Genomic DNA, 17,307 nt, shown 5'->3' with positions numbered 1-17,307 from the left:
TGCCAGCAAGACTCCCAACTCCAGGCCCGATTCAAGTAAAGTGATAGAAACAACACTTATCATTGTTTGCTGCATACATGCATACGTTAGTTGTATTGAATTTTCTCAACCTTTCTCTTCTTCTAAAGAAAATGATTAATCAGGTGTCTTTAATTATTTTGTTGAAACCAATTAATCTCTTCATTTTCAGCATAAAACTAAACCAAAGTTCAATTGAAAGATAGTTATTGTCCATAATCAACTTTTATTTTCCCCTTTTTCTTACATATCTTTGTATTTCCTTTTTTTTTGCCGTCTCGATGGTCAGTGTTGGTTGTGATGAATTTTGAAATTTAGAAGCTAGGAATAATTTTCTAGAAAATAGCATTAAGTATCTAAGTTTTTGCCAATATCTAAATGTGTTCAGGTTTTTTTTTTTTTTTTTTGGGATCAAGTATTACTATATGTTACTCGTTATGTAAAATTCCAAATTGAGGAATTAAAAAATCGTAAAAAAAAAAAAAGAAATTTCTTAACAGGTCACGTTTGTTTACCAAGGAGTCGTTGGCCTACTGAAACAAGCATTGCAACTAGTGCATTACAAACTCGACTGGAGCACTTGGGAAAAAAAAAGGTGGGGGAGAGGCCTACATAGCTAACCAGCTTCATATTCTTCTCTCTCACCAAAAATCTTTTTCTCCCGCACTCAATTTTACGATCACCGGAGCTGTTAAATGGAAATTAGCAACACGACTTTGACACCTAGGAGTGCTGCCGGAAAAATGTCGTCGGAGCAAGTCATCGTGGCCGTGAAGGCAGAGAAGGTGATCACGAAGACGGCAATGGCTTGGGCATTGACTCACGTCGTCCATCCCGGCGACTGCATTACCTTGCTCGCCGTGTTTCCCGAGGAGAAAACCGGTTAGAATTTCTGCACTCTTAAGCATATCCGTAATTCTCAAGCTACTGCTAGTAGTACATCGACTTTTTTTTTTGGGAAGGTGTGATTAGTGTGTGTAATATATGCAGGGAGGAGGAGATTTTGGGGATTTCCGAGGTTGAAAGGAGACTGCCGTGCTGCTGCTGGCGGTGCTGACCCGACGTCGACGAACAGGTTGCCTGACCGGATTGGCCAGATCTCTGAGTCGTGTTCTCAAATGGTTCTTCAATTTCACGATCGAATTGATGTACGTTTTAGTGACTAGTAGTAAAATTTTGCTGCATTTCTAGTTTTTACTTTTTAGTGTAACTTTCAAGGGATGCCGATTGGCCTCTTTGTCTTCTCCTAGATTCCATGCTGATTTCATCTTTCAAGACCTTTTAAACTTTATTTTTTTTTAACTTTTATGGGTAATTAGGTAATTTTGATAGTGTTGTTTTTGTCACACGTGGTAAAATCTAAAGTTTAGAGCATTAACGAAGGAAACAAAATCATTACTTGTATTAAATAGATGAAAGATCCCTTTTGTCGCACTACTTTTGAGTTTTAGAAGAATTATGATGGGTCTTTTTGTATTGGAGTTGGAGTTTGGAGGACAATGGGCTGTGATGCCAATAGCGGTGAATGTAGGGATAAGGAGTCAATTCCTGATATATTTACTGAGGGAAGGGTTATTAATGACTACGGTAGTTTGCTATATTGCTTAAAATCGAATGTTATCAGACATAATTTGTTGTTTGGTTATGAAAGCAAGACATTTGACTAAAAATGAGAAACAAATCAGAGTTATGCTTGGTGTTGTTTGTAGGTCAGAGTGCGTATCAAAGTCGTCTCAGCTACACCTGCTGGCACTGTGGCAGCTGAAGCAAAGGATAATGCAGCCAAATGGGTCGTATTGGACAAGTAATTTAACATAAATGTATTATTTCTTATTTTCTAAGTCTTGGTTTTCTGTGTTTACGATGTCTTCTTTTCTTGGTCTTGTTAGCTTCTAATAAACTGTTCCCCAAGATATGATAGCTTTTGCCTCTATATCTCTTCTGATTGAAGGGCATGTGAGAAAACTCATCCAGCGATTTAGTTGTGCATATAAAGGTCCGGAAAGGGTTGTAGTTCTCGATTTGTAATATGCTTAATAGTAATTTGGATCAGTAAGTAGTTAAACTTCACTAACACTTCAAATATATCAAAGAATTGGTGCTATATCCAATCCTAAGTGTTAATACCTTGAACCAATTACTGGTCCTGCTCCAAATCCCAATAATTATAAGCAAATTGCTGCTTATAATAATTGGAATGCAATATCTATAAAGTATTCCCTGAAACGATGAGTTCTAAACACGTCAACGATGTTTATGGATCATCACTCCATTTCTTTGGTCTTTATTCGTGAGGAGAATTAAAGTTGATTTTACTTTAGACTAGAATCTGAATAAATTCTAATCAAGGATCTCCTGTGTGTTAATAATTGGTTGAGTTGGTTCTAGTTTACTTGCTGGTCTGTTCGAGTCATTATCTTAATGTCTTTCCCTTCAATGCAATTCAGAGTTCTGCTGTGGCAGATTTCTTTAGTTGTTAACCTTGTTTGGCTAACTACCTGCATTTTAGACCACTTATGTCACTTAGACCTGACTAGAAGCATCGGAGCCATTGTTTTGGAGTTGCATTTTTTGGACATGACATGATCAATGCTTGCTCATATTGTCATCAAGATGGATACCATTAGTTATTTTTTGATTTGAATTACATGTATTTTTATGTTGCTATCAACCTTCAACCTTGCATGTCTGCCTAAGCTGTTACATGAGTTTCTAAGGGTTGTTAATCAAATTTTATTTCTTAGCCATCTTGTTCTCTCATCACCTTAATGGAAAATAACATTTAATCGCCTAGTTCATGTGACTGTCTGCTCAGAAATACAACACTCACTCAAAAATTTTGTTCTCCTTAGCCAGAAAACTGAAGCTAGAACTTCGGCATTGCATGGATCAGCTTCACTGCAACATTGTAGTTATGAAGGGTTCACAGCCAAAAGTCCTTAGGCTCAATCTTGAATGCTCAGACGAAATTCAAACCCCTTTTTATTCTGCTGCTTCTTCACCTGTTTTGGATGTGCAGAAGTTGCATGGACTGAGGATGAAGCATTCGACTCCTGTGAGTAGCCCTGAGGAGCCAAGCACGTCCTACACAAAAACCTCAGGAGAAACTTCATTATCCAGTCCTGACACTGCCACTTCTAAATTCCTTGTGTATCAACAAAATCCCCTTTATGAAAAACTAACTACGGGCAAGCACACTCCTAGCCATAAACCTAATGGCTTTGGTCATCCACTTGCTTTGCCAGATTCAGTTGAGGAAAGGACTGTAACCCTTTCTATGAGCTCAGAAAATTTAAGTTTGGATGATAAAAGAATCTTTTGGATTCCTCAGAACCACAAGATAAGCGAGAAAGCCCAAGAAATTGGAGACTGCCAAAATGGATTGCAAAATACAGCACTACCTATGAGAGATGACCATCACCACCTTGTGCCATGTATGTTGACAGAAGGGCATAAACACAATCTAACCTATGGTAAAGATGTTGAATTTAACTCGAACATCAGAGATGCAGTTTCTTTGTGCAGAACTTTGTCAACACCCCCTCCTTTATGTTCACAATGTCAACAGAAGGCACCAGCTTTTGGAAAGCCCCCTAGGCAATTCCTTTATGAAGAGCTAGAGGAGGCTACAGACGGTTTCTCAGATATGAATTTCCTAGCTGAAGGAGGGTTTGGTTTGGTTTACAGAGGTATTTTGAGGGATGGACTAGTTGTCGCAATTAAACAGCTGAAGTTTTCTGGATCTCAAAGGGACGCTGATTTCTGTAGGGAAGTGCGAGTTTTAAGCTGTGCGCAACATAGAAATGTTGTGCTATTGATTGGATTTTGCGTTGAGCAGAAGAGGAGATTATTAGTATATGAGTACATATGCAACAGCTCCTTGGATCTACACTTACATGGTATTTTCTGTTCCCTTTCATGTTGATACATAAAAGAGTGGAGTCCCCATTTCAGTTACTCAACTATAGCAAACTACAGCACTCTGACTTGGATGATGTTTTTAAAATTGATAGGAAACTTGGATACAATTCTTGATTGGGACATGCGACTCAAAATAGCTATTGGAACAGCAAGAGGCTTACGATATCTCCATGAAGATTGCAGGGTGGGATGTATAATACATAGAGATTTGAGGCCTCACAACATCCTCCTGACCCATGATTTTGAACCTCTGGTAAATGATTGCTAGAAGCATTTAGTTTGCATAATTTAGTATGCAACTGTGATTAAATCAGAGTAATCTGTTTACAAGTATTTTCTGAATTAGCAAAATCTATTCCATTTGAGATCTTTGAATAGCATGCACCCACCTCTCTACTTTGGCTTTTTATTGACAGTTTGTGTATTTTCTCTGTCAAATAATCATTTTCATCCCAATTATATAGTGCATTCTTTTCAGGTTGCAGATTTTGGTCTTGCTAGACTACATCGTGAATGGGAACTTTGTGATGAGGAGCAAGTTATTGGAACATATGGGTAATTTAATACTTTGTTTTGTCACTATATATTATTCATTTATGACTACCTTAAATTCTAAAAGAATAATGTAGTAGAAGCGTTCATTTTAATCCGTGTGTTGAATTTTCCTCAGTTATATATCTTGACATGTTTCTGAACTTGTTTTGTGAATCAAACTTAATTTGGCTGATTTCTTTGACATCTGTAGGTATCTTGCACCAGAGTACTTCACTGATGCCAAAGTTACAGAGAAAGTTGACATATATGCTTTTGGCCTAGTGTTATTAGAGCTAATTACGGGTGAAAAAACTGGTGCCTTGCCAAATTACAGTGGACAGCAATTTCTGTTCAAGAACTTTCACCCTTTGGGTACTCTGGAAGAAAGCCATTCTTTAGCAGATAAACAGAGGTTTCTGGATCCCTGCTTGGTTAGTTATGAGCTCCAAAGTTTCCCATATGAACTACGGGCAATGAGCCATGCTGCATCCTTGTGCCTACAGAAAGATCCTGATCTACGGCCCCCAATGTCAAAGGTTTCCCCTCCCTGTGTTAATTTAATATGGTTATCACCCGTAGCATTCTCTCCTCTGCACTCATGTTGACAGAACTAGTCTTGCCTTTCTGTCTAGCTATTTTTTCTAATTCGTTTAAGAAAGGTGGAAATTTAAGCCCTGATAACTTTTTCAAATTATATTAGGTTCTCAGAATACTAGAAGGAGGGGGTAAAGTTGTTCCTCTGGTATTGGATTCAAACTCAATCGGTAGTAGAAGCGGGCACATCAATGGATTGAATCCAGGTATAAATACTACATCAAGAAGAAAGCATTCTCGGAGGCTTTCTCACTAAGAAGTCCACCTAAAGTAGTCCCTTATCTTTGACTGGTGAGTGTGTAGTAAATTCTTACGGTTACGATTGTACTTCTGTATTACATTGTCTGTATATGCTTCTTGCTCACTTCTAGAGCCAAATTTCATGGCTATAAAGAAAAACACGAGTTAGTTTCAATTTTTCTTCATCATTTTGTCCTTTAGACCTTGGTCATCAACCTTTCAGTGAAAAAGTAACCTGTAGCGTTGATCAGTGAAAGTGACGCTTTGTTCTCTTGCCCAAGACTTGAACTCTATAGCACAGGATCAGTTGCTTCAAAATGTTCAAATAGATGGCAATCCAATATGCTTCGTGTTCAGTTTCATTTCATCATCAAGTTTCTCAGCACTTATCATAGACGGTCAGGTGAATAATGAGGAAAAGATTCTATGCCCTTTTAGAACCCCATGAAACCTATTTGATTTGTAATGTGAAAGGGCAAGGGAAGTATATAAACCTTTGGGCACCCCAAAGAAAAGAAAAATTAATATTTTGGCACTCAGAAAAGCTGAATGAGGCTCTGGTGTTTCCTTGTAAATTTGACTCTACTTCTGTTTTACTTGGAAATTTCTCTCTTTCCTTGGAAAAACAACAGTGAATTACAAGAGGCTAAGATGTTGGAGGTACAGATCACAAGCAGAACATTATCAACCTGTCTAAATTTGATGGGTTGTGTTCTCTGATTGTATCTTCTGGACTTTTTCCCTGATTTACGTAGTGTAGTTGATATATCAAACACACTGCAAAGAGCATTTTACGAAGAATCTGAATTACAATTTCTGTCCCTCTTGTTTGTCATGTTGGGTAATGAATATCCAAGGATTAAAGCCATCGTTTTTCCAGGAATTCGTAATTATAAAACGTCTAGTCCAAAGGAATGGCAGCAACTTGTCCGCAACTAATCCCAGATTATCTTTCAACAATGGATAGTTAATTTGACCTTACAACTAGAAAATCTTGAAGATCCGTCAATAATCTAGTATACTCTAGAAAGTTGCTGTCTTACGGACTAACATCATTATATTTCCTACTCCTCTGCATGCAGTTAATGCTAAGACTCCTCTGCATGCAGTTAATGCTAAGAACAACTAAAATGAGGATGCTGATTTAATAATTGAGGTCCAAGCATTAAAATTGCAATTAACTGGGTAGCCATTCTAGTCGTGTTTTGTGGTGCTTCTCATAATTTGATTTCTCTAGTGTTATAGTGAGCAATAAAATTGGAGTGTCTGAACTCAATCATAGAAAATAATATTGCTGGGAAGAAATATGGTCACTCTCTCGAGCAAATGTCCGTTCAATTTGTTCCTAAAAGTCCATTCTTGAAAAGAAGAAATAAGAATTTCCAATTTTGAGAGAAACAAACTTTAGGAGGGGTACGAGTGGCAGAGGATTCGGTAAACATGCTTGCAGGTACTAATCCAATTATACACATCAATACGGGATCCGTGCTTTTACCAAATGCTTGCTGGATGATCATTATTATTGTTGGAATGGGTCAAACTTAAGATCTGAATAATTTAACAATGGTTTTGGGGTGGGGGGGGGGGGGGGGGGGGGTTGGCTCCCCAGTCTTTTTTGCTGGACAGATTCGGCCAACCTTGTGATCGTCACTCTTCCAGCTTCAGGACAACCAGTGCAGGAAACTCAAAAAATAAGATTTCAAATTTCGTCTTATCGATCCATTGTTAGTGGAACCACCAAACACGGCTTAAACATGGAGATAACAGATAAATATGTATCAAGAACTTTCTATAAATAAACGATCCTAGGCTAAAGTAGTTCTTAAATTACAAGCAAGTTTTATTCGCGAATTGTAAATTCTCCATACACTGTTTCAGTCGTCCATAATCATCCATCCGCTCATGACTATCACATTAGCATTGGTCCTTTCAAGTCCAGAATCAAGATCTCTCTCGCACCTGTTTCACGATTTTATCCAACAAAAGACTATCGCAATATCATGGATTAGCAATTAATTACCGGGATCGTCGACCAAACTTTGATGAATGACTGACTCCTCCAGGTCTGTTGTAAATTGTAATCAATACTTTGCTGAAGGTATCGAGTCCCAAGGAGAATCACCCTGGCCTGGTTGCATGTTACCCATATGGCGCAAATCTGGTGCTGTCTCAGAAACGCTCCAGACCTTAACTGATTTATCAAGACTTCCACTATAAACCACCCACCGCTGATCACCGGTGGAGGAGTCTTTGTCCTCCTCAGCCGCCAGGCACTTGACTGGTCCAGTATGACCAGTCAAGACAGAGAGACAGGTATGAACATTTCCTTCCCTCCTCCAGACGCATATGGTTTTGTCTGCCGATCCACTGAAAACCAAGTTCCCTGCTGCAGTCAGGCAGAGGACGGCCAGTTTGTGACCCTTTAAGACACCACCATGGGTCAATTCCTTCTCACGTTCCCAAAAGTTGACAAGCCCATCTGATGAGCCGCAATAAACCACCGATCCTGATTTATTCACAGCTAAAGCAGTCACTGCACATTCTTGAGTCAAGAGGGTTTGAATAAAATGATGCTTTACTGTTTTACCACTGGATTCTCTTCTCCAAACCTTAACAGTCCCATCGGCGGATCCTGTATACACCAATCCTTCCAGACTGGCCACAACGGAATTAACCGCATCATCATGGGCTTTAACAGATTCCAGGCATTTCGAGTTTTCGACCCTCCAAACCTTAAACGTCCTGTCCCACGAGGCAGAATAAAGAAGCCCTTGTTCTTGGTTCATGCTCAAGCAAGAAATGGCATCAACATGCTTGATCCAGAGGGCAGTCCGTTTACGTTTGACCTCGATATAGTTACTAGGTTTCATTGAGGCTTTGAAGATATCAAAGAAAGTTGGTAAAGTCCCTGAACGCTTGTGGACACTGGGGTTCTTAGGATTAATCTTCCACACACGAACCTTTCCATCCTGATGACCCGTAAAGATCTTGTCCCCGGAGATGATAATGGCTTTAACAAGGCCGCTGTTGGATTTGAATGCTGTAAATTCCTTCATATTCTTCCAAACACGGATGTTCTTGCTGTCCGAACCCGTGTAAAGAAGGTCCTCTTTCGCGGCCAATGAATATATGTGGCCTTCTTCGCGAACAAGCGAACCGATGAGGCCATTCTGAGGGACATTTTGTGGCACATTTTCATCAAATTTGGACCATGGGGACTGGGTAAAAAGTGAATTTTGGTTCCAGGGAGACATCGTCATGGGGGACATCTCGCCGCTCAACCGGCTAACATCATAGCCTGAGAAGCTGCTGTGCCGGGCGGCCATTTCATCATCTGTGGCTGCGGAGCAAATGTTGGGGTCCGAATGGGTCATGTTGCCTATTTTTGGAGGCAAACTTGAGGTGTCAGAAAACATTCTTGGCCTTCCTCCTTCCTTTTCTTATATCATTCAAAAAAGATGTTGTGTATTTCAACCATGAAAACTAAACCAAAAAAAATGACGAATGGTTTAACAAAAATCGAGAGAGAAGGCCAGATATGAAAATGATCAAAGGGAAGGGAAAACTGATGAGAGACTAGACAAGGGATAGAGGCAATGGAGATTGGAGAATGAAGAGGAGGAAGGAATGGGAGGGAGACTTTGTAGGGGATGACTTAAAATAAATAAATGAATAAAAGGTCTTGAAGGCGGGAGTGGAGGCCAATGAGGTGTCGACACATGTCAGCAAGAAACGTAATTCTTGCGTGCAGAGGAATTTGTCGGGTCCTCATAATCCGGGTCGGAAGTTTGCGTTCGTTGGGGTGGTTTAAGTAGTTTAATGAGGAGATTGTGGTTGGACATGCAGGCTGACAGGTATAGGACCGAAAGAGATACAAAAAAAAAAAAAAAAAAAAAAAAAAAATGGAAAAAGAAAAAGTTTCTGCCTTTTGGAGAGTGTTACCTTCAGAGCTCTATTAGGGGATTTTTATTTGGATAAAAAAACCAGCACTAAAGTAATTGTTTTTGTAATCAAAATTTAAGATAAATTATTGAATTAGAGGTGGATGATATTCAGGTACAATAAAGTGTAGAAGGGAACTATTGGTCGGATATAGAAACATCTAGTGTTACTACATTTAGAAATCTCAATTCAATACCCTCTGCATACAAAAAATTTTGACACTTTTGAGTAGCATATTAGTCCTTGAAAACGGCCTTACACTTCACATTACATAATATATGTTCTTATTGCCGTTTGAAATATTCAGATTTCAGTGTGGGAAAGTGATCTATGAGTGTTTATGGTGGTGATATTCTCATCCTTTCATCTTTTTTTTTTTTTTGTTCGACAGTGAAATGTTTCAGAGGGGTATAAACTATAAACATGCCACAGCCAGAGACAAATATGTTGCAATCTATCGGTTATATATATAGCTTACCTTGGAATTGGGTTATCAAAAGCATCCACACACCCGTATAATGATGATATTGGAAATTTCAGGTTTGCTTTTATTCATGAAAAAATTTATTTGACTACTAATTAGTTGTTAGGGTATACAGGATCTCTGAAGCTGGTGGGAGAAAAAAGACAAACATTGAAATTTATGGATCTAAGCTTTGTTGTAATTGTAGAAGAGATAAATAAGCTTACGGTTTTTCACCGACCATATGCATAACTACAAGCTATAATTGTCGTCTTTGATCATGTTTTTCTGGCATTATTATACAGATCATCAACTTGTTCGATTACCCAGCATGCGAAAACTCCTGTGCGTCTTGCCCATTCTCTAGGGAAATGCCCAGCACCCCACAACTGATATCTTAGCAAATATGTGAAAATAATAACCAAACAAATAATAATCACGCAACTATATATGTCCCAAGCTTTATTACGAAACAGTATTCTTAGGCAGCTAAAACATGTAGTCTACCTAGCACATTGTATGACCCAAGATTCTTACCAAAAAAAAAATTTAGACCTTTTTTTCTTTTTCTTTTTCCCTTTCGCAAAGAAGTTTTTTTTAATATATTAGGGTAAATCTTTTATGCACTTGACACATGCTGCATTCAAATCCAGATGATGTGACATTTATTCAACCTCGTCAGTGTATCTGACAGTGTAAGAAAAATTAATCCTATAGATGGCGTGCACTTAACCCTTCTCTATTTTTCAAACTGAGAAGGGATGGGAAGCCACGATGTTAATGGGTTGAACCAATTTGAACTAGGTGTGTGAATTGAAATCGGTAATTTGAAACTTTGAAATTGAAAATTTTCAGAATTTTGGCATCAGAATTTCCAACCGAATTCGATTTCGAATTCACCAACTTCGAATTCAGATTCGTTCCGAATTCAATTCGGAATTCGATAAATTCCAATTTCACCGAATTCAGGAATATAAAAATTATTATTATATAAATGTTATATTACATATATATATATATATATGAAAAACAAATTTGAAATCGAAATAGAAATTTTGAATCACCAATTCAGGAATATAAAAATTATTATTATAATATAAATGTTATATTACATATATATATATATATATGAAAAATGAATTTGAAATTGAAATAAGAATTTCGAATTCCAATTTCGAATGGTGAATTCGAAATCGAAATTTTCGATTTGAAAAATTCCATTACCGAATTCGAACCAAATTCGCATAATTCGAAATCGAAAAATCCGATTTGAGTTCCCAATTCAGAATTATCAATTTAAAAAATTTCGAGTTTAATTCAAATTCGGTCGGTAAATCGAAATTTTTTGATTTTGCACGCTCCTAATTTGAATCTACTTTTCTTTTCTTTTTTTCATTTTTGCCCTTTTTACACAATCTTCCTTTTTGAACCGGACAATAAAGAATTCCCACTCTCAACGGTCGAAGCAACTGTCAGGCTGACACGTTGACATAGGGAGCTTCAGAAGCTGCCACGACAATAAACCTCAACCGTCTGTTTCCTCAGAGAATAATATAGTACACGTGCTCTGATGCCCTACTTCAACGCTTCTCTCGCTGCCACGTCAAAATCTACTACGCATTTTCCATACCGTATCATGATCAGACAGTTCCCACTGCAGCTTTTAGAGGAAACTATTATATTGCTTGATCGAAAGTATGTGACCTTATTGCACTGTCGTATGCGGTAAAAATTGTCACGTCCATTGGTGCATTGGAAATCTTTTTACTTTATGGTACATTTTGTCATATCTCCCCAATTTGGGGAACTGAATTGTGACAACCGGTAGTTCGGTATGTCCTCAACATGTCATGATAATTTAAATATCATGTGCATATTTCACATTTCCATAGAGTAGAGAGATTTTTAGTGATTTCGACTCCGATTACCGGTTCGACTATATATAATTCACATATAACGATAGATTTTGAAACTTTTATTATTCAGATTTTTGTTTCAGTGGATGCATGTTTTTAAGAAGAGCGCCATCTTCTGAATTCATTATTTATACAAGCAACAATTTTTATAAATGGGGTTTTTTTTAATACTTTGAGAACAGATTTCAATGCCCTCACTTTTTGAGAATTCTACTAAAACAAAAAAGCCGCCATTTGAGGACTAATTCAGATTGAAGTCACAAGCTAACCAGCAATTACGAGTGTCCTTATGTCTAACAAGTTTATGACTCAATTAAAAATGTTTAGTTGTCCATGTACAGTCACATTTTGTTTTCTTGTTGGACAACAGTAATACGCATTGCATGATCTGTTTATGAACTTTTGTGACACTCTCACATATGTTCATATTTTTGTCATAATCCCTGAGCAAATTAACCAATACCCTGAAATTCTTTATGACGTGAAAACATTTTGTAGTAGTACTAGATAAGAGCTGGACTACAATGGTAATCAAGGAAAAAGAGAATATCGATCATCTGAAACGAGTTCAATTAGTGTACACAAACTTAGGGCCTGTTTGGAACCTGAGTTTTTTGGGAGTTTGTCTAAAACTTTACTGTAGTGCACTGTAGAAGTTTTTGAAAAAATTTTGTAGAAGTTTTGTAAGGTGAAAAATTTTTTTGTAGTAGTTTTTGTAAGATAAAAAATTTTGTAAAAGTTTTTGTAAGGTGAATTTCTTTTCCTTTTCTTTTTTTTCTTTCTTTTTCTTTTTCTTTCTTTTTCTTTTTTTCCTTTTTCTTTTCTTTCCTCTCTTTCTTTTTCTTTTTCTTCTTCCTTCCCCCTCCCGCCACTCCTCTCCTCTGCTCATTTCCTCGGCACGGCACGCAGTCCCTCCCTTCCCCCTCCCTCTAAAGCCCAGCCCCTCCCTGTACAAGCCCAGCCCCTGTGCCCCAGCCTCCCCCCCCCCCGCAGCCCTTCCCCCACCATCCTACTTCCCCGTCAGCCTCTCCTGCCCCTTCCCCTTTCCCTCTGCAAGCCCGGCCCCTGCTGCCGCCTCCCCCTCCCCGCAGCCATTCCCCCCAGCCCTCTGCCCCTTCCCCCCCTCCTCTTGCAAGCCCGGCCCCCTCTGCCCCCGCCTCCCCTCCCCCCGCCAGCCCTTCCCCCCGCCAGCTGGCCCCCGCTACACCTAGCCCCTCCGCGCCGCCACCCCCTCCCCCCGCAGCCCTCCCCTCTCAGTTTTCCCACCCCGCCTCTGCCCCGCCATCCCCCCTCTGTTCCCTCCTTTCCCCCGTCAGCGCGTAGCGTGTGGCGTGACTGAAGTTAATTGTGCTTTCTGCTTGAACATTTGATCAAGATCTCTTCTTTCAAACGAACTGGTCATCTTCATCCTCTGCTGGATTGACTTGCTTGTGTTTGACTTTCATTTTCATGCTGCCTCTGCCTACAAGGAGGAATGCAACCTCTTTAGAAGTCAGCTAGGCAGGCTCGATGGAATCTGGGTAGGTTTTCTCGATAGATGAAAGGTTTTTAAGTACCAGAGCAGGAGGAAAGTAACTGCTGCTACTGCATCGGTCGGGGGAGTTTGGCCAGGGAGGGAGAAAGGAAGGAAAAAAAAATTTGGAACGCCGGTGCCGGAATAGGTGGCCGGCGCCGGAAACGGCGGCAGAGGTGGTGGCCGGCGATGAAGGTATGGTGGATGGGGTGGGGGGAGAAAGAAGAAGAAAGATAGAAGTTTTTTGTGTATTAGATATTTTGAAGTGTATAGATTAAAAATTTTGATAAGTTTTTTTGGGTTCCTGTAGCTAAAGTTGTTAAAAAACTTGTAGCTAAAAAACTTGGCCGAAAAACTCACTTCCAAACAAGCCCTTAGGGTCTGTTTGCCAAACAAGTTTTTGGTCAAGTTTATCTCCTACCAGTTTTTTAATAATTTTAACTATAATAATATTAAAAAACTCCTCAAAGTTTTTAAATTACACATTTCAAAGTACCCAAAACATACAAAAAAAATTTTCCTTTCTCATTCTTTTCTTCCACATCGACCTACCACTGTCTCCGTCGTCCGCCGGCCAAGACCAGACGACGCCGACCACCACTTTTTTTTTCCTTTCTCTTCCCCCTCTCCCTCTCACTCTCCTCCTTCCTTCCTCTACCCTCCCTTCTCCCTCTCTTATCCTCTCTCCTCTCTCTTGCCTTTTCCTCTCCCTCTCCTTCTGCCTAATCTAGTTGCGCTACCAGATCACATCGAGGGAAAGGGTGGCGAGGGAGGGAGAAGGGGAGGGGAAAGAGGAAGAAGAGGGGGAGAGAGAAAAAAGGAAAAAAAAAATGTTTCTGTTGCTGCTTGTTTTGACTAGGAGGGAGAGGTGGCGTGGGAGGAAGAGGGGAAGGGAGAAGAAGAAGAGAGGAAAGAAAAGGAAAAAAGAAAGAAAGAAAAAGAAAGAGAAAGAGAAAAAGAAGGAAAGCAAAAGAATTTTTCATCTTAAAAATTATTTCTATAATATGCTACAATAAAGTTTTAGATAAATAACTAAAAAATTCATTTGTCAAATGGAGCATTAATTGGCTTCATAAACACCTCATGACATTTACAGTGGGCACATGCATGATCACTGAAACAATGCAAGTGCCTTAGGCATGATTATTTCTTTCTCTTTTTTTTCTCATTTTTTATTTTTTTTAGTGCCCAGATAATTGAAAATTGAGAATTTCACGGTGATGGATGGCTTTCCCTTCACAGATTCATCATTTGACTGTCGGCCGGCCACGATACCGCAAAAAGAAAAGCCTTGACAAACAAAGGTGAAGTGCACATGCACGCATACCGTACCCTGAGAAAGGGCCAATGGAGCCTTGGTTATGCTGCTGGGAAATTTACGAGTCACCCAAGGTTTTGCTGCCAGAGAAGTTTACGTGAAGCAATGATATGGATTAATTGGGTGCAGGAGCTGTATTATTTTCCTGATCCATTAGATACATTGGTCTCATTACAGCGATGTCTTTTTACCAAATTAATCATAGACAGGATTACCATTTCTTTGTAGTGATCTTTTTTTAGGTTCTGATATTTTCTCCAACGATAGAATTATTATGACAAGACATATTGTGATCGTGAAACAAAAAGTAAAGAAGAATGTGCATCATTTTTCAGTTTGGTACTTCAGCTCCAACCAACTTCACCTTTTATCATTTGGGCAAAGATCTACTGATATACTTTTCTTTTCTTTTTCTTTTTTTTTTTTGGGGAGGGGGGTGTTAATCCTTCATTAGTACTTCACTATTTTCAATTTTAAATAATTCTAGTTAGATCCATCAAACTTAGGAAATTCCCGAATCACGGAGATTTCGAATTACTCTCTCTCTGACTCATAAAAAACGCAGCTTCCAGAATGAAACTCGAGTTTTAATCCATATTCCGGCCAAGAATTCGGTGTGAAACACGATATATGCTAGCTCCTAAAGATGGACTCAATAATACATTCCATCTGATATATTAATTTTTTATCTTGGTGCGACCTGTGGGGATGAGGAATGATGATCAGCCAGGTTCTTTGTCCTAATTGCTTTGTTTAGTTAAGATACCGTGAAATTTGTACTTTGCGTTGTTGCATCATTTTCTGCCAGCTTCAGCAAAAAGCAGCTACTCCTACTACACCCTGCGTAACAGGATGGGGACTCCATTCCAAAACGTGTCTGGTCGTGATGACCTTAAGCACTATTTTGAGAAAATTTGCCCAGTGACGCATTTGGTTCTTAGCGATAGGGGATGAATTTGAGAACTGGCCATAGTTATGCATTACTTAGATCGCCATGATTGACGTAAAAAAAATAAAAATCGAAACTTCGGTGACTATATATTTCAGTGATCCGCCATTAAAATGTCATCAGACTGAAGAATTTGAGTGAATATGCCGAGAGCAATAATCTTAGCTAGACTTAGGTCAGCTGCAGAGTGTAGTGAGGAACTAGCTGACTAGGCCATGGACCTGTTTGGGAATAGAGGACAGATGCGACTAAGTGGTGACACTCCTGCTTCAACTAACACGATGAAGACGACTGAAACTATCACGAGAGTACACTTGTAGTGACTACTGACTACCCGATGTGTTCTTTTTCTCATTTCACCACGAATTATATTGTACTTTTTGTCTTTTTTTTGTTTAGCAATAAAGGTTAAGTCTAATAGTAAAAGAAGACTTGAGTCTCCCTGAGCTTTGGTCAATACACGTCATTTCTGTCAATCTGTTGAAGCTGCTTTGTACTATGGAAACTACAAAGAAACTTGGTGAATAATGCAGTCTTTCGACCAATAAGGAATTTTTAATCGGTATAGCAACCGGTTGGATAACACCTTGAGATTTTCCCGGTTTTCTTTTTCCGATTAAGTACATGGTTTAAGTTATAATCCATGTGTAGTGGGGCAAATTTCCCAATAGCCACGTGTCAGTTCGGACATGAGGACCTGTCAGCTCGGCCAACCAATCTACGGTTGCCACGTGTCAGCTCGGATGTTGTGATAGAGCAGCTCGGGCAGAGCAGCTCGGAGTAGAGGGAGGTCAGTTCGGTCGTAGCCGCCGCCTCTTCATGAAGTGGGCCTGATGGGCCGCCGCCTCCGGATCTTTAGGGGTGTCATATGAAACCCTAGAAGGACTCCGAACCCTAAGGGGATTTTGACTCCTATATGGAAACTATTACCCATTAAGCCTATATATACAGCACCATAAGACGACACAAGGTACGCCATCTACAGTACTCTCTACTGTTGTTCTACTCTTGAGCTCTACTGACTTGACCGTCGGAGCTATTCCAGGGACTCTAGTCCCGCCGTCGTTCTTTCTTCGTAGGATAGTCAGTTCGGTTTCTCTTCTCAGCTCGGCTACACTCAGCCAGCTTGGTTCATAGCAGCTCAGCTCGGGTTGCGTCCTTGGCAGCTCACAGGCTAGCTCGCCAGCTCGCTCAACCCTTCGCAGCTCAGGCTGCTCGGTCTTCCCCTGTCAGCTCAGCAGCTCCCGACCAGCTCGGCATCAGCTGGCCAGCTCGGGGAACTAGCCCCGTCTGCCCATTTCCAGGTCGGCTCGTTCACCTAACCAGCTCGCCAGCTCGCTCCTACTCAGCTCGCTCAACCCGTCGCTCAACCCGTCGCAGCTCGGGGAACTGGCCCCGTCTGCCCATTTCCAGGGAGAAGCCTTTTTTTTTTGTGGTTGAAGCTTCTGTGATGCCGAAGAGTTACATACATTTGTGTCTCTTTTTTTTTTTGGGGGGGGTGGGGTTATAGACAAGTGAGGTAGGAGATGAAAAATACGTTTAACCCCAAGTCTTTCTACGCTTCCATTAAGCACAATTATATGATAAAGCTCATGTGATGTTTGACAAAAATAAAAGGAAAAAAAAAAAGGCTCATTTTTTTTTCAATACAAAGAGTATCCCAATTTTACCAGACTAATCTCCTTGCGTTTGTGCATCCCACCTTCCAAATACACACAAGCGATAGAGCGGTGACTCGAACACATGACCTCGAGATCAAATTAGGTTATCCCGAGATCATCCGAGCCAATTCCAAGCAGCGAACAAAAAAAAGGCTCATTCGATGGTAATAAGATCAAATATGGTGCGGGGGTTAATTGGTGGATCAGCAAGTGTCAACACAGTAGCCGAAGAGCAGAA

The 17,307-nt window shown here is 39.8% G+C and overlaps 2 protein-coding genes across 2 annotated transcripts; one reads left to right on the top strand and one right to left on the bottom strand.

Moving 5' to 3' along the window:
• Positions 1-567: 567 nt before the first annotated feature.
• LOC113750119 (inactive protein kinase SELMODRAFT_444075-like) lies at positions 568-6,027 on the top strand. The gene is made up of 8 exons (XM_027294057.1): positions 568-900; positions 1,009-1,166; positions 1,728-1,822; positions 2,875-3,917; positions 4,032-4,192; positions 4,418-4,494; positions 4,685-5,009; positions 5,174-6,027. The coding sequence occupies exons 1-8, from the start codon at positions 714-716 to the stop codon at positions 5,321-5,323; spliced, it is 2,196 nt and encodes a 731-aa protein (XP_027149858.1). The 5' UTR covers positions 568-713; the 3' UTR covers positions 5,324-6,027.
• Positions 6,028-7,081: 1,054 nt separating this feature from the next.
• Positions 7,082-8,917, bottom strand: LOC113749619 (protein JINGUBANG-like). Its single transcript, XM_027293420.1, has one exon. It carries the CDS (start codon positions 8,721-8,723, stop codon positions 7,389-7,391), a length of 1,335 nt encoding a protein of 444 aa, XP_027149221.1. The 5' UTR covers positions 8,724-8,917; the 3' UTR covers positions 7,082-7,388.
• Between the last annotated feature and the right edge of the window lie 8,390 nt (positions 8,918-17,307).

This window comes from Coffea eugenioides, chromosome 10 (genome assembly GCF_003713205.1).
Source record: "Coffea eugenioides isolate CCC68of chromosome 10, Ceug_1.0, whole genome shotgun sequence".
Taxonomy (NCBI): domain Eukaryota; kingdom Viridiplantae; phylum Streptophyta; class Magnoliopsida; order Gentianales; family Rubiaceae; genus Coffea; species Coffea eugenioides.
Note: the sequence above shows the minus strand (reverse complement) of the source record. Positions and strands in the feature narration are given on the sequence as shown.

What these genes read in the sequence shown, in the direction of transcription:
- LOC113750119 (XM_027294057.1), top strand. Translation starts at nt 714, where the DNA reads ATGGAAATTAGCAACACGACTTTGACACCTAGGAGTGCTGCCGGAAAA. An exon ending in AATTTCACGATCGAATTGAT is followed by an intron (nt 1,167 to 1,727) that starts GTACGTTTTAGT and finishes TGTTGTTTGTAG; the next exon opens with GTCAGAGTGCGTATCAAAGT. An exon ending in CAAGTTATTGGAACATATGG is followed by an intron (nt 4,495 to 4,684) that starts GTAATTTAATAC and finishes TGACATCTGTAG; the next exon opens with GTATCTTGCACCAGAGTACT.
- LOC113749619 (XM_027293420.1), bottom strand. Translation starts at nt 8,723, where the DNA reads ATGTTTTCTGACACCTCAAGTTTGCCTCCAAAAATAGGCAACATGACC.